The sequence below is a fragment of the Phyllostomus discolor genome, chromosome 7, assembly GCF_004126475.2.
Source record: "Phyllostomus discolor isolate MPI-MPIP mPhyDis1 chromosome 7, mPhyDis1.pri.v3, whole genome shotgun sequence".
Classification (NCBI taxonomy): domain Eukaryota; kingdom Metazoa; phylum Chordata; class Mammalia; order Chiroptera; family Phyllostomidae; genus Phyllostomus; species Phyllostomus discolor.
In genome coordinates, this window is record NC_040909.2 from 47323281 (window position 1) to 47346205 (window position 22925).

General features: G+C 44.8%; 1 protein-coding gene across 23 annotated transcripts in view; it reads left to right on the plus strand.

Moving 5' to 3' along the window:
* Window positions 1–22925, plus strand: part of CACNA1D (calcium voltage-gated channel subunit alpha1 D) — a 323145-nt gene that overhangs the window by 201943 nt on the left and 98277 nt on the right. For all 23 annotated transcript variants that reach the window (XM_036030907.1, XM_036030892.1, XM_036030894.1 and 20 more), the window contains exon 9: window positions 18087–18256. In XM_036030907.1, coding sequence (XP_035886800.1) covers window positions 18087–18256 — 170 coding nt within the window. The remainder of the gene's footprint in view (window positions 1–18086; window positions 18257–22925) is intronic.

The window sequence follows — 22925 nt, forward strand, 5'->3', positions numbered from 1 at the left end:
TGATGATGTCAAGTGAGGATTTCCTATAATAACATAGTATTATGGGAACTATAACATGTAAAAGTAAACTACATGACAATAGCACAAAAGACAGGGGAGCCAAGTGGAACTTTGCTATTGTAAAGTTCTTACATTATATGTGAAATAATATAATGTGAATTAATGGCAGACTTAATAAATTAAAGATGCATATGATAATCTCTAGAGCAATGGTTAAAAAATAAAATAAAGTGGTATCTTAAATGACAAAATAAGATATAAAGTGGAATTCTGAATAGTAATGGTTTTCAGTTATCTGCAGGAAAGTAATGAAGAACATATGGGATAAATAAAATATCAATATCAAAATGGTAGACCTAAACCCAACCACATCAGTAATTGCATTAAGTGAAATGAACACAACATTTTAATTAAAAAGTGTAAGTTTTCAGACTTAATAAAACTGTAAATACAAAAACATAGATTAAAAACGAAAGGATGGGGTAAATATAGTAACACCAAATATATAAAATAAACTTCAGTACAAAGAGTGTTTCCAGAGATAGAGATATCTCAGAGATAGATGTTTCATAATCATAAAAGGGTCAATTCATCAAGAAGACACAGTGATTATGCATGTAGTTTTACCTAGTAAGTTTTAAAATACATGAAGGAAAAGCTGATAAAATTAAGTAAAGAGATCAATAAATTCACAGATAAAAATTTTTATAATCCTCTTTCAATAATTGATGGGGCAAGATTGAAAAACACTAAGTATAGATAATACCTGAACATGATAAACTAAACCGATCTAATTGATAGTTAGCACCACATCCAATACTGCAGAATACATGTCCTGTTTAAGAGTACATGGAACATTCGCCAGAGTAGAACACATCTGGGCTGTTAAAAAAAAAAGGCTCACTAAATCTCAAAAGATTAACATCTTACAGAGTATGTTTTTTCTAAAAATGGAAATCAACAATAAGTTGTCTAGAAAGTTCTAGATCTCTAAATAATTTACATTTTAAAGAAAAATATTACAATAAAAGTAGAAAATATTTAACTTTTTTTATTGTTGAAGCACAGTTGTCTCCATTCCCTGCCACCACTCCCCTACCTAAGCCATCCCCACTTCTCACCCTTTTAAACTGAATGATAATGAAAATACTTCTCAGAATTTGCATATCCATCTAAAGCAGCACTTAGAGGGAAAGTTATAGCTTTAAATGCACACATTAATAAAGAAGGAAGGTTTAAATTTAGTGATCTACATTCCCATCTAAGAATCTACCCGGCTGGCGTAGCTCAGTGGATTGAGCGTGGGCTGGGAACCAAAGTGTCCCAGGTTCGATTCCCAGCCAGGGTACGTTCCTGGGTTGCAGGCCATAACCCCCAGCAACCACACATTGATCTCTCTCTCTCTCTCCCTCTCTCCCCCTCCCTCCCTCCCTTCTCTCCCTAAAAATAAATAAATAAAAATCTAAAAAAAAAAAAGAATCTAGAAAAAGAAGAGCAAATTAAATGTAAAGAAAATAGGAAAAAATGAAGTCAGTAAGATAGAAAGTGCAAATAATAGGTAATGTCAACAAAGGCAACAGTGGACTCTTTGCAAAGCTTAATGAAATTGTTTAATCTCTAGCAAGAGTAATCAAAGGATAAAGAGCAAATTATAAATTACTGGTATTAGAATTGAAAGAGTATCAATATTGATGTTATAGACATCAAAATAATAGAATAGGGTTAACAATTTTGTGACAATAAATTCAATAACTTGGAAGAAATGGGCAAATTCCTTGAAAAAAACATAGCACATCAGAACTTAAAGACTGAAGAGCCTGTGCTTTTTTTTTTTTAAGATTTTATTTGTTTATTTTAGAGGCAGGGAAGGGAAGGAGAAACAGAGGGAGAGATACATCAATGTGTGGTTGCCTGTCATGCATTCCCTACTGGGGACCTGGCCCACAACCCAGGCATGTGCCCTGCCTGGGAAATCAAACCAGTGACCCTTTGGTTTGCAGGCCAGCACTCAATCTACTGAGCCATACCAGCCAAGGCTGTCCCCATGAATCTTAATAGTTATTTTATAAAAACTGACAAGAAGATTCTAATATTTATATATAATTTCAAAGGACCTATAATAACTAAAACCATCTTGACAAAGAGCAAAGTTGGAGGACTTACACTACCTGATTTCAAAACTTGCCATAAAACTACAGTACATACAATGTTGTTTTGGCATAAAGATAGAAGAAATGAATAAGTGGAACAGAAAATCTAAAAGTACATGTATATGGTCAATAGCTTTTGAACCAAAAAAAAAACCCCAAAACCCTTGAACCTTAGGTCACACTAGACATAAATACTGACTTGAAATGTGTCCTAGATCTAATTAAAAGCTAAAATTATAAGTATTTTCTAAAAATATCCCTGCCCTTCAGTAATAAGAAATTGAAAGGAAGCCACACAATGGAAGAAGATATTCACTATACACATATCTGACAAAAGTTTGGTATCTTGAATATACAAAGAACTCTTAACAAATTAGATAAACAGCCAAAGTAGATAAAACAGCCACATTTTAATTGAACAGAAACTTCACAAAAGATTATAATCAAATAGCCAATGTACATGTAAAGATATTCAGTATCATTAGTCATCTGGTAAGTGCAAGTTAAAACTGCAGTAATATTCTACATATATAGAATATGTACAAACTCTACCTGTAGTAGATTAGCTAAAATAAAACAGACTGGCAGTATCAAGTGTTGGCAAAAGTATAGAGTAACTGATAAACTCATATGTTGTTCATAGAAACATAAAATGGTGCAACCACTTCGGAAAAAGTTTGTCAATTTCTCGAAAGTTCAATATATACTTACCATATGGCTCAGCAGTTCCATTCCTAGTGATTTCCCCAAGAGAAATGAAAACCTGTGTCCACAGAATGACTTGTGTGCAAATATTCACAGAACTTTGTTCATAGTAGCTCCAAATTGGAAAAACCCAAATGTCTGTCAGTGGATAAATGGATAAGCAAATTGTGGTGTGTTCAGACATTGAAATCCTATTCAGCAATAAAAAGGAATAAAGTAGGAATACAAGGAAGCTCAAAAACATTTTGCTGAGGGAAAGAAGCCAGGTACAAAAAAGAACATATGGCAAAGTTTTGAAAGAGGCAGTTAATCTAGAATACAGAAGTCACGTCATTGATTTTCTTAGGGTGAGGGGAAGAAGAGTAGTTTGGGAAAGGGAATGAGAGAGCCTTGTGAGAGGTGTTATAAATATTCTGTATCTTGATCATGTGGTGTTTACATGGTGTCAACATTAGTCAAACTGTAAACTTAAATTTTGTACATGAATATTCATGACCTGTGGCTCAGTAAAATTGATTTTTTAAATACCATTAAAATAGAATTAAAAGAGACTCCTGCTTCTGGTCATGGTAGGAAAACAGATATCAGATTCACCCTCCCACCTGAAACAACAATAAAACCAAAAACATACAGCATGTGTAAAACAGTGGATTTCAAGACACTGGACGTCACACAATGCAGGACAGTGATCCCCAAGAAGCAGGAGGTGAACTAAACCAGCTCCATGGTTGTCACAGCTACTGACTTAAGGAGTTTGGGGCCCTGCCACAGAAAAGGGGACCCAGGCAGTGTCTTCTTTCTGAGGTGAGAAGATGAAGCTAAGAGTCTGTGGAAACCAAGGTGGCTGAAGTGTGCAGGGCAGAGTATTGGACAGAAGAAAACTCTACAGATAAGCAGAAGGTCCCCCTTAAGAACTCAACAGAGTACTTGTCTGCACATGTATGTGGAAAATTATTTATACCTGGGAAAATCACATTCAAATGGATTAGAAAGGATGGTGTTCAGTGCTCATATGGGGCCAGGAATATTGCTTGTTCTCACCAGCCAGCCTGGAAAAACTTGTAATTCACACAGCATTGGGCAGAATAAGGATCAGAAAGGATTTGCCTTAGTTGTGAGGAATTATCTGTCCCAGACTGAGCAGTGCCCCAGATTGACCTAGCAAATCATTAAAGCAAGACTTGCAAGGATCAAATAGTGTGATCCAAGTTACCTAACTGCATCCCAGAACAAAGCACTAGATTATTTGTAGGAATACAGAAATATCTAGCACCCAGCAAGATAAAATTTACAATGCTGTCATTCAATCCAGGGTTACTACAGCTGCAAAGAAGCAGAAAAACGTGATCCATAATGAGACAATTTAATCAATCAATTGAAACCAATCCAGAACTCCCACAGATGTTCGAGTTAGCAGAAAAGGACATAAAAAGAATCTTTATAACTGTATTACATATGTTCAAAATGTTTGACAGAGATAGGGAAGATAAACCCCCCCAAAAATAATTCTCAGAATAAATCTAATGAAAGATGTATAAGGCCTCTTCTATATAAAACTTGGTTGAAAAAAATTTAAGGCCTCAAAGAAGTTGAAGGATATATGTTGTTCATGGGTTGGAAAACTCTATTAAGAAAAGAAAGGAGGAAAACAGGGCAGGTACAAGTTCAGTCTGGTAGTGGGAAGCTGGGAGCATTCCTGCCAGATTCCTAGTTTTCCTGAGGTAGGAGACAAGGTTAACTGCTGAGGGTGAGTGGGTAAGTGGCAGAGTCATATGTCTGAAGAGCATAGGGGAGGCTCAGAATAGTCCTTATGGGGAGTTAGGGAATGAGTGGACCAGAGAACCAAGGTAGACGATAGGTAACATTGAGGTTCTGTTTGAAGCTGGTGATAATGAATCTATATTGATGTTATTCTGCCCCATTGTATGACTTTCTGGAGCTGTGCTTGACTGCTCTTACCCAGGTATGGAGAAAAGGAGCATTTGAGCTCATTTAGAGAGAGTTTTGCTATCTGTATACAGTAAAAAGAAGGAAAAGTGTTTAGGTTCTCGGCAAGAACCACTGAACAAATCACTGATGGATCATGAAATCTCAGATACATTGAAAGGGAGGGAGAGGCAGAGCAGATTGAGAGAAAACACAGGGGTCAATGGACTGGACATTCCAAAGAGCTTAAAGATATTTATAGTCAGCTGGGATGAAAGGAGGTAGTAGCCAGCAGAAAGTTTGAATTTATGATTTGGGGTGTAAAATTTGGGGTCCAGCAGTGGGATTGGGTGGCTGAAGTAGCATGAAGGAGAAGGTCATTGGAGATTAACATGTCAGGGAGTTGAAAAGCCAGGGGTTGGCTTCTGGAGTCTGCCAGAATGACAGTAGAACTGGGGATGGAAAGAAAGGCTGGGAGCCAGGAGCCTAAATCTTCAGTTCAGGAGAAGACAAAACAGAAGAAGGGGAGAAGGTCACATAGTCCAAGCCACTACCCTCAAAGGAATGGGTTTTCGTTAGAGCAAGGTGAGGGGGTTTTGATCTAGATAGATGTGAAGAGGAACAGAAAAACAAGGAGGCTGTCAACTACTCCTGGAGTTTGAAGTACTTCGAGGGAAGCAAAGCAGGAAGCTTGAGGGTGACCCAGGTTTCCATCAAAGTGAGGAGAATGGGGGTCCCTTTGAAGAGGTTGAGGGTACAGGAGCAGCAATTCCAGAGGGCACAAGGAAGGGTTGACGAGTGAGGGGAGGCGGAGTCAGTGACAAAGAGGTTCAGAGGAAGGTGGAGATGATGGTGCACTGGGTGATGGGGGATTGGCCATTGGTCATGTGCCTTGCATTATGGGCAGGCATTTGCTGAAGTCATCAGCGAAGGGAGCAGAGGCTTTGTGGTGGGAGGTCTTCTGGTGAGGGAGGGGCCTCAGCTAGCATAGACCCTGGCTCTGTTGGTCTGGGGTGATGTTGTCCAGCCCCTGTGGTCCGGGCTTACCCAGCTGGAAGTGTGTGTCAGAGGCTTCAGTCTGTACAGAGACTCTACTGAGACAGCATGGATAGCCCAGCTGGGGGTGTGGCAGTGCTACGGTTGGCATCTCTGAGTGCTGCCTGGGTGTGCATTGGCTGCTTTGGCCAAGGGTGTTACTAGTTGCTGTGGTTATTGATTTCCACATGTTGTAGTGGGAAGAGTTGAAGTTGAGAGGTCAGTATTCTGGCTGTCTTCCTGGTTCCATGCTTCCTAGAATCATGACTTTCATAAATCTACAATAATTCTCTTCTCTGGGTCAAGGTTTTCTCAGCCCTTGAGGTGGATAGCCCATTTGCTGTGTAATTTTTCTCACAGAGCTGTCCTCAGAATGTAGGAGAGAAGTGGATGGGAAGGGACTTTGTAAACTGAAGGGACCTTTCTGAATGTGATGTGCTTAACGTTGGCCAGCTTGCAGTCTCCTAGAAAGAGGTTCCTGCGAGTGTGAAAAGCCTTTTTATTTGCAGTCTGAACACTCACCAACTCTTCTCTTCAGGGCCCCACCTCTCTCCAGGACCTGGAGTGGCACTTGAAGCACTAACCTAATTTCTCTAAGTCTGATTGTCATAAGAGTTTGGTTTGGATTTAAGGATAAAAGATCATTCCCTTGAAATTCTGCTTTGAAATAATCTTGGTTAAAGTTATCTGCTGGCACCTTTGGAGCCTCCCAGCATTTGGGGCTTTTCAACTTCTGAGTCAGAAAGACTTGCTGTATCTGAAGGATTCTAATTTGATGGGCCATGACCCACCACCTCCCAGAGGCGTCATGTTCCCTCCCTTTGTAGCTCTCAGGAGAGTACTCTTTAATACTGTGTACCCAGTAGCAGTGTGTCCAAGGAGTGGAGTGGAGAGTTGGCAGGGCAAAGAGGGCTCTCCTGAGGAAGGCGGACTCAGGTCGAGCATTGAGGATGGGCATTTGTAAAGGATGGAGAGAAAGGAGGGCACATTCCAGATCCTGGCAAGTGGTGAGGAAAGTAGGTGTCTTGCATGCATCAGGAACCAGTGAGTTGGCCAGTGAGGCTGCCAGGGTGCACTGTGGTGGCCAATGAGCTGTGAGATGGAGCATGGATGCCCACTGAAGGAGCCAGGATTCCTTAATGTATGGGAGCTGTTGAGGTGTTTGCAAACAAGGTGATGGATGAAAGCTGGGCCCAGAAGGTCAGGCTGGTGCCTTGCAGTGTAGAATGGGGTGAGGAGAGCTCTGGGGCAGGGGCTGTGGCTATGAGGTGGGTGTGAGGTGATGGGCTGGGGTGCAGGGGTGGACATGGAAATGAAGGAGTTGATGGCAGAAGATAGTCAGATGAGGTGTGATCTGTGGATTTGATTGTCAACTCTGGGATATGGATTGTATGAGAGGATTTTTTAATTGCTTGTAATTTTTAGTATAGCAGCCAAGATAGGCCAGGCACAGGATGAGTCCTTTATAGAGTTTATTTTATTCACCCTTTTCTACTGCTTTGATAAATGGCTTTGCCTCAGTTTTACAAATGAGGAAGCAAAGCTCAGAGAGGCTTATCTTTTTCTCAAAATCACACAGCTAGTAAGTAAGGAATTCCTAGTAAAGTAGGGATTAAATCTAGATCTGCTTGTCTCCAGAGCCCAAGCTGCTTGTTTCATCAGTTGGAATTTCTTTCTGTGCCTGGTGAGGGGGAACCCCCTGTGGGATCCCATCTACCAGACTGGGAATATGCTGATACATCCTGAGCTGTTCCGTTCTTTATGCTTTGGCAGTTTCTTTCTCTTCCCAGAATTAATTACCCAAAGCAAAGTGGAATCATGGAATAGAGGCTTCAAGAAATTGGTCTCTTTTCCTCTTAAAACTGCATGTGAACAAGTCCCACTCTAGCTCAAGGGGTCCTTTTGGACCCCGTTCCTAGGGGTGGATCTCTCTGCATCCCTGAGTCTCCCCTATAATATGATGCTTGTTCCCTTGCCCTCAACTAAGCCTGATAAATCAGTGAGGGTACTTCCCACCCACCCGTCCTTCAAGGACGAGCTCCTGCTGGGAGAGAGGGGCTCCATCTCCTCTCAAGGTCTGTCATGAGGTGATTTGCCTTTGACCTGACCAGTGGGTGGGCTCACTTCCAGCTCCTTCCCTGGGCCAATGTTGCTCCTCTGTAGTCAAATCCTGCTGGCTGGCATTGCACAGGCAGGTTCAGCTGTTTAACTAACCAGGCCCTTCATGGAGCAGACTGTCGCCGCACCATGCCCTGGGGTTGCTGGTACCTTCCAACAGGTTTAACTTGAATGGTTCTGCCACCCTCCCTAGTCAGACTTCATTTTCCTTATTTTTCTTTAGAAACTGGAATCTGATAAAAGTCTAGTGAATCATGTTTCTCAGGTGACTTCTTAAATAGCAGTATTTGAAGCCTGTCATAATAAAAAGTGTGATGTTGGTTTGCCTCATTTGACTGAGTGATGGGTTATTCTTACAAAGTGACGTCAGGTAAGAGAGCCCATGTTTTTGAAGAATAGCTGTGGTTTTTAAAAAACAAAATGAAACAAGAAGTCTGCAACTTTTAGCATGCAACCTGCACGGGTTCTTATCACTGGGAAGAAATTTTCAGATAGAAGCATTGGAAAGCCTTGGTAGCCATGGAAACCCAGTCTTCAAAATGGAGCTCCTCCTCTGTCCTCAGACAAGGAGATATGATGAAAGCAAAGGTGTCTTTCAGTCTAAGAAGCCTGAGATTGTTTATTTCCACTCATGACTTTTTTAGACTTGTATAGGACCCTGACTATCTTCATTTTTGTTTTGTAATGACAATGATGGGTATAGTTTTAGGTGATAGAAAGCTACATGGGCATTTGTGATCTGATACATCCAACACAGAGCCCACAGCCCCTGCCTTTGACATGATCATAAGCCTGTGGTGCTATTTATTCAATTTACTCAGCCTTTTCTTATTGAGCAACTTCTAATGACCAGGGTTTGTGATAAGGAACCAATATACAAAGATAAAACAGGCACAGCCCCTCCTTCTCAGAGCTTACAGTCTAGTGTGTAAGAAAGAATATTAAAAAAACAATAAATTCTACACAAGTGAGACTCTTATCTAGGAGACTCTAAGGACATCAGAGAGATGTCCTTATGGCTGACCCAGTCAAGTGGGTGGTATCTGGAGGAGCAGTTGAGGTTTAGGGAACAGCACACACAGTGGCCTGGAGCTAAAAGAGATCTCTATACCTTGGGGAGAATGAGCAGACTTAGGATGGCCGGGGTACAGAGTGCAGGGAGCAAGTGGTCTGAAAGGACCAGGGAAGATCAAAGAAGACCAGACACATGGTGCATTTGGTCACCCCGTCCCTATTCCTGTTCTCTAGCACAGGGTAAGCACCACATGTCCCCAGCCTGCTCATCTGCCATTCATAGCGGATAATTCAACATAGTCATTAAAATCTAGGAAACACCTATTTTGAAAATGGTTCATCTTCCCAAAAGATGGAAATCGTTTCATATTTAAAGCATCTTCACAGACTTGTATGTCAATAAAAACAGCTGAGGACAAGCATGAAAATGGGAGGATTGCTTTGAGAAAATCTTAATACACCCAAACCTTTGGCGAAAGAAAAATTAGGAGGCACCAAATCTTTGTGAAAGTATGCACCATGGGGTGTAGTTCTGTAATGAATTCCCAAAGAATAACCATAATATGGTTTGGTGATTAGAAATATGATTGTTAAATATGTTTCTCAACATACTTACTGTGTAATCAGGGTCCTTTATTTTCTGTTGTCCCTTTGCCAGCCAGTGAGTCCCCTGCGTTCCTGTGGCCAGTGCCTAACTTGCCATTGAAGAGTACTGTCACAGGCTAGCTTTCTCCTCCCTGGAACTTCTCTGCAGAGGAGTGGATCTTACTGGTGGAGTGCCGATTGCCAAGGCCCACTCTCCCCGTTCTGGGCTGTTTGTCTCACACAGAGAGAGCAAGAACATACTCTGGCTAACCTTGGCTTTTTGTGGTTGATTGAGGGAAAACTGGAACAAAGCCAATGATTTTGATGAACTTGGATCTGAACCAGTGCTACTAATTTAAATTATTTTATTATGAGACAGCACACATTATTGTTGATTTTTTAAAAAAAATACTTAGTATGTTGAACAGGAACTAAACTTAACATGCTTTCCAAAAAATTAGATTTAAATATAAAAACATTTTTTTGAACCAAACTACTTTTTCATTCTGTTTTATTTCCTTTTTGTCTGTGTAGAGGACATAATTTAGGTCTTAGGAAGAGTGACCTGTACTGATAAAAATAAGTGTGTTACTCTTCAATTTCCCTTACTTTTTGCCTTTTTATATAAATGCCGCTTTTTTGTTGTTATGTTTTGGGGGTGAATTTCTGAGTTCTGTTTTACTAGAAGTCTCAGTGCTAGTGAGCTTTGCCCACTGTAGGTTTTCATGCTTTTTTGTATGTGTGTTTTGTCTTTGCACAAATTTCAAGGCATTTAATTTGTCTAAATTTTATTTGTGTGGGTCTGGTTAAAACAAATAGCATTATAACCCAAGGGGGAAAAACCCTACCTCTAAATCAACATGATTTTCAATGGCCCATTTATTTTGTGGGGCATTTGAGAAACAACAAATTTCAAAGCAAACTGTGTGCCATCCTGCATTCGTGGCAGCCTCTCGTTTGACCTGCACTGCCTGCCATTTGAATGCAGTAGCTTCAGGCTAAGGGCTCTCTCTCCAGCAGTGTGGACGGAGCCGGGGCTCCCCCAGCGCAGGATGTCAGGGCCTGTAAATCCTGGGCAGTGTCAGGGATGGGGGACTTCTCTGCAGTGTGTGGGGCATGTGCCCAGCCCCTAGGGGTGGATCAGGCTCCCAGGAGGAAGGCTGGCTGGTTCCAGGCACACGGAGTTTTTCCTGGAGTGGTGCATCACAGGGAGATGAGCAGAAAGGGTGCTGTCACCCTTAGAGAAAGGGTGCTTTCTCTAAGCCTGAGTTGGGGCTCTGGAAGGAAACAGAATGTGAGGATATGTAGTGCATTCTGTCCTGCCCCTCTCTCGCTGATTCCGACCGGTAGGCATTCACTCTATGCATCTCCTGAGCCAGGACACAGAGGAATTGGGTGTCCTGTGGAAGGAGCATTCGGTTAGGAGACCCAGTGTGCTGTGTACAGAGCACATGTGTGGGGCTGGTACTGTACCTTGTCAAACCTCAGTTTTGGTCTTTGTGAGATGGGAGTGAAAATCATCATCCTGTTTGTCCCACATTGAAGGGCCAGTGGAAGAGTAACTGTAAGGACATTTTGAAGACTCCAGATAAAATCCCTAAGAGGTTTATTTCTGTTATTACCTGTGAGAAGAGCCATGGCCTGGATGGGCTCTCCTGCAGGAAACCAAGTCAGTACCCTAGGAGCGCAAGCCCAGATCCTCCTGAGGCTGCCATAGGGTGATGGGTGGGACCTAGTGCTGGTGCAGTCACAGGTGAAGGACTGCTTAAGATGGTGGTGGGCTCAGGTGGGTGCATCTCAGAGCCTGCTGCTGGTTCTCTTCTATTAATCTCTCCCATCTAAAGGGCCTGGATGGGTCTCATGGTATGGCTGTACCATGCATGCTCCACAGTCAGAACCCCTCCTGGCCTTTTCTCTCAGAACTCTCTCAGCCCTTTGGCTTCCTGGTGTAGATGCCAGTGAGTCTCAGAGAGGGTACCAGGCTGCTTCCCAGGGAGAGGAGCCAAAAATGAAGAAGGGTCCAGTTCTCAACAGTCAGGGGTCCTGCTGTTCCTTTGAACCATAGAGGATGCCAGAGAGACTCAAGTTATAGCAACAGTTGAACAGAGCACAGGGCAGTGTGTTGCCAAGTGCTGGCCTGAGTGGGACGTGGGTGTAGGGCAGGCCTGGGGAGGCAGACAACAGGTCTTTACAACATCCTGTGCTCCAGTTTCCCTGCAGAAGCATTAGTACTTCTTCATCAAACGTCCCTGTCTGCACCCCTCCAGGGGAACTGCTACTTCCCAAGGCCACCCATTTCATCTTTTGTGGACTTGACTATTCTAAATTTCTTCCTTCTATTGTATTGAAACGAATCTTAAACTCCCACCTCCTCCCTGGGCACCAGGAGGTCTGCTTCCTCTCTTCCATGGCAGCCTTCTAGAGATGAAAACCAGGAACAGGGCTCTGCAGTGGCGCCTCTTCTCCATCTAATCTTCTGTTTGCTCCTCCTCTGCTCCCTGACCACCTGCCTTTCTTTACTGAACATGGAGGCAAGGAATGTTGACGTGGAGGGTTGGCAGAGTAGGGGGGGTGCATCACACAGCCCTGTGGGAAGGTCCATGTTACCTGGGATGATGACATGGGGTGCGCCAGATTACAGGCACTGGCACAAAAAGGGTGGAGGTCAAAGTGACTGGAGAGAGGGGATAGCTGGGAGTCAGCAGTGGCAGGCCTCATGGGTGCTTTTCCAAATTACAGTGTAAGAAAGATAGGAATTTGCCCTGGCTGGTGTGGCTCAGTGGACTGAGCACTGGCTTGCAAACCAGAGGATCGAGGGTTTGATTCCCAGGTGGGGCACATGCCTGGGTTGCGAGCCAGGTCGGGCGCCCAACAAGGGGTGCGTGGAAAGCAACCACACGTTGATGTTTCTGTCTCTCTCTTTCTCCTTTCCTTCCCCTCTCTCTAAAAATAAATAAATAAAATATTAAAAAATAAAGAAAGATAGGAATTTTATCAGATTCATGTTACTTTCAACTTGCATTTTTAATGAGGTTGAATCTACCTGATCTCACCCATTGATGACTGCCTGCCTGCTGGTCTCTGCACCAGCACTTTCTCCTTATTTTGATCTCGTCTTCACACATAACTCTTGTAAAACAAAGCTCATAAGGATTCTCTCTACCAAGTTTGGTTCCTCATTTCCTACAGGGAAGCAACTCCAGTATCTTAGTTTGGGATTTAAGGCCCTTCCTGGACTGACTATAAGCTGTTTTTGAAACTTATTCCTTTTTATTTTGTTGACAGTTTTCTTTGTTATGCAAAAACTTTTTAGTTTGCTGAAGTTCCATTTGTTTATTTTTTCTTTCTTTTATTTCCCTTGCCTGGGGAGGTATATTCAATAAAAAATTTCTCTGGACAATGTCCAAGATTTTGCCACCTATGTTTTCTTCTGGATTTTTATGGGTTTGGGTCTAACATTTAAGTCTTTGATCCATTTTGAATATATTCTTGTGTGTGGTGGAGAACATATTTGCTGATACATCTGATAAGGAGTTAATATCCAAAGTTTATAAAGTACTCACAAAATTCAACACCAAAAAACCAAACAACCCAATTAAAAAATGAGCAAATGATCTGAACAGATACTCCCCCAAAGAGGACATAGAGATGGCCAACAGACATATGAAAAGACGCTCAATATCACTAATCATCAGAGAAATGCAAAAAAGCCCACAATGAGATACCATCTCACACCTGTCAGAATGGTTATCATCAATAAGTCAACAAACAGCAAGTGCTGGCAAGGATGTGGAGAAAGGGGAACTCTTGTGCTGTTGGTGGGAATGCAGACTGTAACCAAAATACAAAGTGTACATTTATAAGAAGGGGAAATAAAGCTGGAATAGCCTTTGGAAGACAACTGGAAGCCACTGTGGAAAGCAGTATGGAAATACATCAAAAAATTAAAAATGGATCTGCCTTTGACCCAGCAACCCCACTGCTGGGAATATATCTGAAAGGAACCCAAAACACTAATCAAAAGATCATATGCACCCCTATGTTCATTACAGCATTATGTACAATTACCAAAATGTGGAAGCAGCCCAAGTGTCCATCAGTAGATGAGTGGATAAAACAACTATGGGGCATTTGCAAAATGGAATTCTACTCAGCCATAAAAAAAAAAAAAGAGAATTTTAACCTTTGCAACAGTATGGATGGACCTGGAGGATATTGTGCTAAGTGAAATAAGGCAGTCAGAAAAAGACAAATACCATATGATTTCATTCATACATGGAATCAAACAAACATACTGAACTAACAAGCAGAACAGAGACAGACTCATAGATGGAGAACAGAGGACAGCTAGTGGGAGGCCAGGTTAGGGGGTAGAGGGACTGAGCAAAAAAGAAAAAGGACTCATGGGTGTGGACAACAGGATGGTGATTGCTGCAGAGTGAGAGGGGGTAAAAAGGGACTAAATGGTAATGGAAAAAATATAGTAAAGATTATATTTTTTTAAGAAATAAAGAAACTTATCCTTTCATTCACTACCCTCTTCTTCTGCCTCCTGTGTGCTCATGCTGAGGTCCTTAGGAGGGTTCACTCAGGAGCTAGATGGGCTTGTGTGACCACCCTCCCAGACCTCAGTTTCCTCAATGCCTGTACAGTGAGGGTGATAGCAGCTCTCCCCTCACAGTGGACATGCTCTCACAAGGCTGGGAGTAGGACATTGGGCTGGGCTCTGCCACAGATGCCACATTGTGGAGGCCCACTGGGATAGGGTGTGCACACATACATACCTGAGTCTTGGTGTTCAGTGATCACAGTGCACTGGTGATTCACAGCAGGGCAGAACTCTTCACATGGGGTAGCCACAGAAAGCTGGGCCTTGGAAGGTGAGTGCAAATTCAAAGACGGGAGAAGGCTGCTCAGGTGGATGGAGTTCTATGGACCAAGGCTCAGAGGGTTGAGAAATTGAGAAGAATGTAGCCAAAATACAAGGTGCACATTTATAAGAAGGGGAAATAAAGCTGGAATAGCCAGTGGGAAAAGGCTGGAAGGTGCTAGGTGCCAGCCTGAGGCATTTGACCTTGATCCTTGACATCAGTGAGGAGCCATGGAGCATTCTGCACAGGACAATGGCGGGATGAAGTCAGGTCTGCAGTGGAAACCAGAAGCCAAGAGAGGAGCAAAGCCAAAAGTCAAACTATAAAAACTCCTACGTGATCCCCTCTACTCCATTTGTCCCCTTCCCTTATTTATGCTTTGTTCTTCAGATGCATCCTGCAGTAACATATGCATGTTTCCTTATTGCCTCTTTTTACAGCTGCTAAGGTAGCATGCTACGCACTTTTTTGTCCGTCTCCTCCTTATATCTTTCTTCATTTGATTGGATGCACCATAAACAGAATTCTGATCTGGAACAAGTTAGCTTCTAGCACATGTGAGTTGCCAGATTTCTAGTCACTTGTAAAAGTCTGATGGTTTCTACCAGTAGCTTTGTTAAACCAACTTTTGTAATAGTGACTGTTATTTTATCCTTTAGTAATAGGCTTCTAAAATGATGAATTCTTGCACAAAAGAGAAAACTGTTTCTTTTCATTATCCACTGAGGTTCATACAAAATTCGGTGGAATTGGGTGAGATTTTCTGGAATGAAAAGTATGTTGTGATAGGAATGAGGTATTTCCAACTGAGTGATTCAGGTATGGGACTGGTGGGGCACCTGTTGGCTCATCCACGGCCCTCTGAGCCCTAGGATATGTGTCCTGTTGTGCTTCTCCTAATTCTGCTGTGATCATATGGCTTAGCAGCCATTCAGAGCAGTGTGCAGTTTTTTCCCCTTTGGTATTTGAGAAATCTCCTCCAATTGCCTCTTTTTTTTTATGCCCAAATTCCACAACTAAATATTACACACTTGAACTTCACATTTCTACAGTGTTTTGCAATTTGCAACCTTCTTGAATGTTTTATTTAATCCTTGTGAAACAATAGAACAGGTATTGTGTCTATTTTACAGATAAGGAAACTGAAGCTCAGAAAAGGAAAGTGATAGAGCTGGCACTAGAGTCCAGGCCTTCTGACATGGAGCCCAGTGTGGTCTAGGAGGCCCAAGTGGGCAACTGGGTTCATCACAAAGATCTTATCTCCCCACACCGTCTCCTCCACCCTGTCTCATATCTGATAGGGGGGTATTTATGCCTAGTTCATCTTAGTTCTGTCCAAATCAATGAATGTTACATGTCTGCTAGGGATTAGGTGCTTCAGAACTGTCTAAAGTGTTTTCGGGGGGTGGGGAGGTTTACATTAACAGTTTTGTTATATGAGCTTTCGTAATAATTTGTTATTTAAAATAAAGGGGCCACAAGCCAGGACCTGCCAGTCTTCTTTATTCTCAGAAATTTGAGTCACAGGAGGATTCATCTAGGCGTGCTTTATTGTTTCCCAACAACCAAGAATGTGTGACAGTAGTGTAGCTGGCTAGAGAGGGGTTTCTGCATTCCTAGTGGAAAAAAACCTTCATAAACTATGATATTAAAGCAAACCCTTGTTTATAAAGCCATTAAGTTTCAGGGTAACTCCTTTACTATCTTGGTAATTTTTTTCAAGAACTCCAATTAGATATGTAACCAAAACAATACTGTGTTTGTATGTAATCACGTACATTTAGTACTCTAGGTTCAGAATCAAATCATGCACAGAGATTTGTACTTGGATGCTTTTGGTAAGCAATAGAATACTTATTCTTTACAGAGTGTTTGAGAAAACAGATCACATAATGCATTCTCATAGTGACATGTGACACTTGGGGGCCTTCTCTTGTCCAGGGATGTGCTTCTGGATTGGTTGTGGCTTTTTCAAAGTTCAGATTAATTGGATGAATCTGCCCAGGACTGAGTTGTGCATATCCTGTATCTCAGGAAGCCTGGCAGGCCTAGAAAGCTCAAATTATTCTCAGTGTATGGTTCACATACCTTCTTTTTTGAGACATAAGGTATTCTTCCCCAGAAGGAAAGGCCCCTGGCTGGGAGTGTAGAAAACATCTCAGCTTCCTCACCAGCTTCGACTCACCATGCAAATCTCTGGAGGGGGCTCCTCTGCAATCCTAGCCGAGGTTGCACCACAACCCTGGCCCTCCTCACTTCCCTGAGAGTGAAGATGGGGGTGGAGCAGCCCTAACAGAGCCAAGGACAGGTCCTGGAGCATCAGAAGAGTGGGTGACTTAGGAGCAGTGAGTGTTGTCCTTTGTGGACAGAGGGTGAAACCTTGGCCAGGATTCCAGTTCCTTATCTGAAGAATCAGCTTGACTGGGTGTTCATGTATCTGTTCAGCCCTTGGACAGCCCAGAGTTGAGGGGAAGGGAGAAAGAGAATAGGGATTGGCTTTATGTAAGCAGGCCTTTCTTAGTTGGGTTAGGTTAATGAGATCCCTGAAAGGAAGATGTGCTGGCTTTGGATTGGGAGGAAGGCAGAAGACAGACAGATGTTACCTCTGTTGGAATCCAGGGGTCTGTGTGCAGGAGCTGCATTTCTGGGAATCTCATCTGCTTTCTTAGCAGCTTTTTCATCATTCTCACTAAATCTGCAACTTGCTAACTTGGCTCCTGTAACAATTCACGGTTGGAAAGGCAGATGGTTCCTTGTACATGAATATTGGGTGATCATCCACCTGACTCTCAGACTTGCTGAGCAAATGTGGGGGATTCCGTATATGTGCATAGGGATCAGAGTGGAGACATGAAAGGCAGAGTAAACACGACCAGTTGGGAACATGTACATGCCTGCCAAAGCCTTTCCAGGGCAGGTGTTTCTATGAATGGGCAACAAATTGTACTGCCTCTTCACCTCCTACAGGGAGGACTTTCAGGAGAAAGACCGTGGCAAGAAGCAAGGGTTAAGAAAAACAGTTGTGTTTCACCAGTGGTCCATTTCCTGTCTGGGATGGGGGAACCAGGCTGTGAGGTCGGCCTGCCCCGACCTTGTCCACTGCTCTGCCCGGAACCTGCAGGTGGTGGGGAGGGGAGCCTAGACCGCGCCTCTCAGCAGTCTTGGTTTGGACAAAGGGGCCAACCCCCATTAGGAATGTTGAGTTTCAGGAAGTGTCGCAGAAACACTGCTCTGGGTGTTCTCTTTGACCACAGCTTGGCGCTCCTGGGTCCTTTCTCTTTGAAGTGTGATGTCCACTATCTGAGGGAATCTGGGAGAGGGGACATCTCTGAGTCCAGGCTTTTGGTCGGGGCGTGGGGACGGGATGTCAACAGGCCTGCTGTGACAGCACATGATGTTTTGGCTTCGGCTCCTTGGGATCGCTGAAATCCTGAAGGGAGTTCATTTTCTAAGAGAGGGTGCATGTGTGTTGGTGTGGCCTCTGCAGCTCTGACGCCCACAGTCTTGCTTGGGAAGACACTGCCTTGTCTGTCCACGTGTGTGGCCGCTGTTGCTGTGCTCGTGTGGCTGTACTTAGTGCTGTGTGTCCTGCCACAAGACTGTTGTGCTGTAGGGCAGATAGCTCGTGGTGTGGGTCCCCGAGGGTATCCTGACACGTGCCTGTTCTCTTTGCCTCATTCAGAGAATTCTCAAAGGAAAGGGAGAAGGCAAAAGCCCGGGGAGATTTCCAGAAGCTCCGGGAGAAGCAGCAGCTCGAAGAGGATCTAAAGGGCTACTTGGATTGGATTACTCAAGCAGAAGATATTGATCCTGAGAACGAGGAGGAAGGAGGAGAGGAAAGCAAACGAAATAGTACGTAGCACCCTTTCTTCCTGCTCTTGACCAGACAGAGCGTGTGTGAGAGGCCGGCCGTCTGCCTGGTGGCAGGTGTTCCCCCCTCTGACCCAGCCTGTGAGACCACGTCCTCCTTTCAGCCACCCAGTTCCTTCTGTCTGTACCTCAGAGACAACACATCCATTTACCTGCCTCTGAATTTCTGCCTAAGGTTTGGGTTTTAGAGTTGTATCTAGTCATGTGGTTTTAAGGTGGAAGAGGGTCAGCCAGACTCACTGATCACCTCAGGAATTCAGTAAGCCCCGTCCCTTTTGAGCAGGACAGGATGGCGTAAGACACATACCTTGCATCACAGGGGCCCAGGTTGTCGTTCCCTCCCTTCAGACTGAGCAGTGTTATTAGAACTTGAAGAGCAGGGGCCCTCTCTACCCTCCTGCTACCTGAAGTGGTTCCCACCTGTGCCAGCCATGGGGAGCCAAATGCTTAGCCCACCAGAGGTTGGGAAGAAGCCAGCTCTGAGTAGCATTGGGAGACATGCGAGTCAGTGTGGCTTCTTTGGAGCCCACCCACCTGGTACCCCACAGTGACATGAGTCACCCCGGGGTACTTCTGCACTAGGAAGGCCCAGTGCTCAGTCAACCACTGGAAATCATTGTCAGCGTCAGCCAAGATGTCTGTTCTGCCATATGCTTTTCTCACAGACGTGCTCTTACTTTTCCTGGGGCCACCTGTGCCTCGGGTAAGGATGGGTATAGACAGTTAGCAGTGGATTTGACTACGATGTGTGTGATTTGTTTCAGGTCTAGAATAGTAGATAGTAAACACTGACAATATATTTTGGAGGCGCATGTTTATTGAGAGGCCTGGGAAACCAAGTCAGGCACTACCTTGCGGAAGGGAGCTGAGGGAGCCCCCTTGAATGGAGCCCCTCAGAACTCACACAGTTGCTTCTTCATCCAGCAAGGCTGGGGGCTGATCCAGAGGACTCCTGAGATGGAGAGGCTGTGTTTGCTCCCTCTGGGGAAGGGCAGGCCTGCACACACACAGATGCAGCCCGAGGAGACAGAGACATGGGTCATAAGGGAGGCAGGTGTGAGCTGGGGGCTGAGAGGAGGAAGGGCTCTAGGAGAGAGCTGTGAAGGCATTGGATCTGGGCCTTGAAGGAGGATGGATCTGAGATATGTCACAGCTCAGTGTCAGGAGAAACATTCTGAGCTGTAGCAATGGCGTGAGGACATTGAGTGGGCAGATGCAAGGCTCAGAGGAGGTGATGAGACATTGGGTTGGCTGGAGCACAGAGGATGTGCAGGGCAGGGAGACACGAAGCAGGGGGGGTGAGGCCGATCTGTGCTGCTTCTGTGGGCAGGGGAGTGTGGGGGCTGAGGCCCATGCTGGAGGGGATTCTTGAGGCACCCTGAGGCTGTGATTCCACGGGGAGTGAGGGTTTCCTGCTATCATGGATGCATCCAGTTGACTGAGTCCTTTGAGCCAATGGGGGAGCTAGTGGGATGCAGGAGCTCTCTTCTCCTCCCTGTCCTTGTTTGTTCCCAGGTCTTACCCTCTGCTCCTAAAGAAAGAGCCCTAGGGTAACCATTTAAAGACTGGGAAACTGGATGAGGATTTATAGTGCTGTGCTTGTTGAATTTGAGATTAGAGTTTATAAGTGGGTGTTTGAGTTTCAAGCTCAGTGATGTCTTCTAGGTCAGGGGTTCCCACCCCCTGGGCCACAGACTGGCATCGGTCCATGGCCTGTTAGGAACTGGGCCACACAGCAGGAGGTGAGCAGCAGGAGAGTGAGCAAAACAGGTGTCTGGTGCCAGAAAGGTTGGAGCCACTGTTCTAGGTGATCAGGTGTAAGAAGAGCATCTACATGTCTTTGGCACAGCTCTCCCAGGTGTTGGAGCCAACCTGAATCCCCATGGCCTTGGCACCTGCCATGTGGCCATCAACAAGCCACTTGCGTGAAGCCTGGGGAATGCCTGTCATGCTTTTCCTTTTCATTCCAAACCTCAGTGTAGATGCTGACCTGTAGACGCTTTTCGCCCTTCTCCTAGCTCAGCACCTAGTGTACTGTGTGTAAACCAGTGAAGGTGCTGCCCTTTTCCTGAGCAGAGCACCTTTCTCTGCTGGTGTAGGAGTGTCCTTAGGGAGCTGAGCAAGGTCCTCTTGCAGTCTGATGTCTTTCATCTCTATTGCCTCGCCTCCAGAAATAGACAGGGATCCATCTGGGTTCCTGTTACCCCTCAGTGGTGATGCAACTGTTGTTTACAGCCTGTGATTTGAGGAGCAGGGTTTTTTGTGGGGTTGAGGCATTGCCTGCTGGTAGTCTTGAGGGTCCACTCTCATGTCTTAGCCCAGTGTTTCCTGTGTCCCACTGCTGTTCTTAAAGAACCCGACCATGTGATGACAAAATCAGGGCCTCTGCCTTTGGAGATGTTTCCATGGAGGAAAGACGGAGAAGTGGTGCCTTAGTGTAAGACAGTGGACCAGCTGGCACTGTCATCAAGGGCCAGCAGTCTTCTGTGGAAGCCCAGGGGGTACAAGGATGCAGGCTGGTGGGAATGCAGGGAAGGCTCCATCAAAGAGATGGTAACCTTGCTGAGCTCTGAGGGATGAGCCACCCTGGGCTGCAGGAGGTGGGGACAGCTTAAGCTGAGGACAGGCATGGACAAGGTGAGGAAGGTTACAAATGTTTAAAACCCTTCAGCACATTACTTAGTAATATAATCAAGGAAAGAAATCCCCTTTGAAAGCTGCAGATGCTCAGAGTTCACTTTGTAATCAAGGCTCCAAATCCTGTAAAGCCTCACTGTATCTCTGAAACGTCAGCACTGTGGCTTCTGCTACGCACAGAGATGTGTGACTATACCTGCGTAACCAGCTTGGAGTTTGATCCATTACAGCACACACTTCTGTGGAGCGTCCTTGTTCTTTGTCACGCTCATTTGCCAAGTGCTGTGGTCTCCTGTGGAGTGAGGCTCACAGTTTTTCCTGAGTCATCAGAGCCTCAGAGCCCTGATGATTAGGGTTGAAAATAGCATAGATCCCAGGCTGTGGGAACCACGTTAGGATGTAATGACTTAAGAGAGCGCTGGTGACCTCCCAATGAGGTCCAGCGACCCAGGTCTTCTGGAGAAGCAGCACTGTGGGTGTCCTGGCAACCTCCTGTGGCTGCTGACCACTTGCTTCTTGTCCAGACAGAAACCACAGGGGAGAGTACTCAACAAGGCCCATGAGGTCCTCCTTGCCAACAAACAGGTTGACTTACTACCTGCACACCCAGGCCTAGTCTCTGTCACCTGTTAGCAGGCAGTGACATGTGGGCATGGCTGGTGCCAGCGTGTCCCCTGGGTGTGTCAGATCCACGCCCACACACCTCACACCCAGCCCTGCGTCTGCATTATCTCTGGGGAAGGGGTTGGGACTCTGCTTCGGGCTCCTGACTTTGTCCGCCCTTTTTAGGACACTGACTCCACGGACTGCCGTTTTCAGCTTGGTCCTGCTTGGGATTAGGGCAGCTTCGTGCCAGACATTGAGGAGTTAATGACAGTGTGAGAAGAAGCCTTCTTGAGGGCTGAGCCTCACTGAGAGGAGCAAAGGGGAGGGGAGGAGGCTGTTACTAACGTTACTAATAGCCCCTGTCATGAGCCCACAGGAGGGGCGCTTGGCTGGAGGTCATTCTGCCGCCTTCTCCCTGGAGCTGGCTGCTGTTGAGCTTTTGGACTTGAGTGATAGGTACATTATCCAGTGTCTCTGAGCCCGTTTCCTTGTCTGCAAGAAGGGGATAAAGCTGTTTGCCTATAGGGCTGTCATGAGGATTACATGTCCGATGACTGGCAGGAGCCACCACAGCTGTAGGAGTACTAGCTGCTGCTCCAGCCATCAGAGATGCCAGGAAATCTTGACCTAAGCAGAATTATTTTTGCAGATTCCACTAGACCTCTACCCAACCTCAGGGCAAGGACCTGTTATAGGACTATGCCCTATACTTCCCTGTTTAGAAACTATAAGGTTCCCAAGTCCTGGTGGAAAACAAACCTGTTGACCTGGTCACTTTTGAGATATGGAAACACAGTTTTCTGGCTCTTGAAGTCCATTTGTAGTTGGTTGATACTTCTGTCAGAGAACAGATGTCATATCAAGTGCTTGGAGATGTGCTCACATGATCTTCTCTCTCTGATCTACTAAACGTCATTTTCTGCTCTGTGGCACCCAACTCTGTCTGGACGTGCCCACCACCTGTGCAGCTCAAATGCGTCCTGGCGCCACATCCCACATCTACGCCGAGGAGTCGGTCTGTGGTGGGACTTGGACGTGGCTTTATTTACAACTTTCTGGAGCTTCCAGTGTAAAGCTGAGGTTGGGAACTCCTGACTGCCTTCCCACTGGAGAGCACACTGTTCCAGGCTCTCACCTGAACGAGGACAAAGGAGCATCAGGCAGGTCGCTCCTGGGCTGTCTGCTGGCTGCCATGACTGGCAGCTCTCACTTTGTGCGTTCACGGACCACTTAAAGTGTCACTTCCTTAAATTTGTTGTTAGAAAGCTGGTATTACACAGTTAATTGAATGGACAAAATCCCCTTAGAAGTGAGTTCCTGAGCATTTGGGAAATTTTCAAGGATAATTTATTTAACTTTTTGCTGAGCTTCAAGTTTCTTAAGAAACCCTGCCAAATCTCAAAGTGAT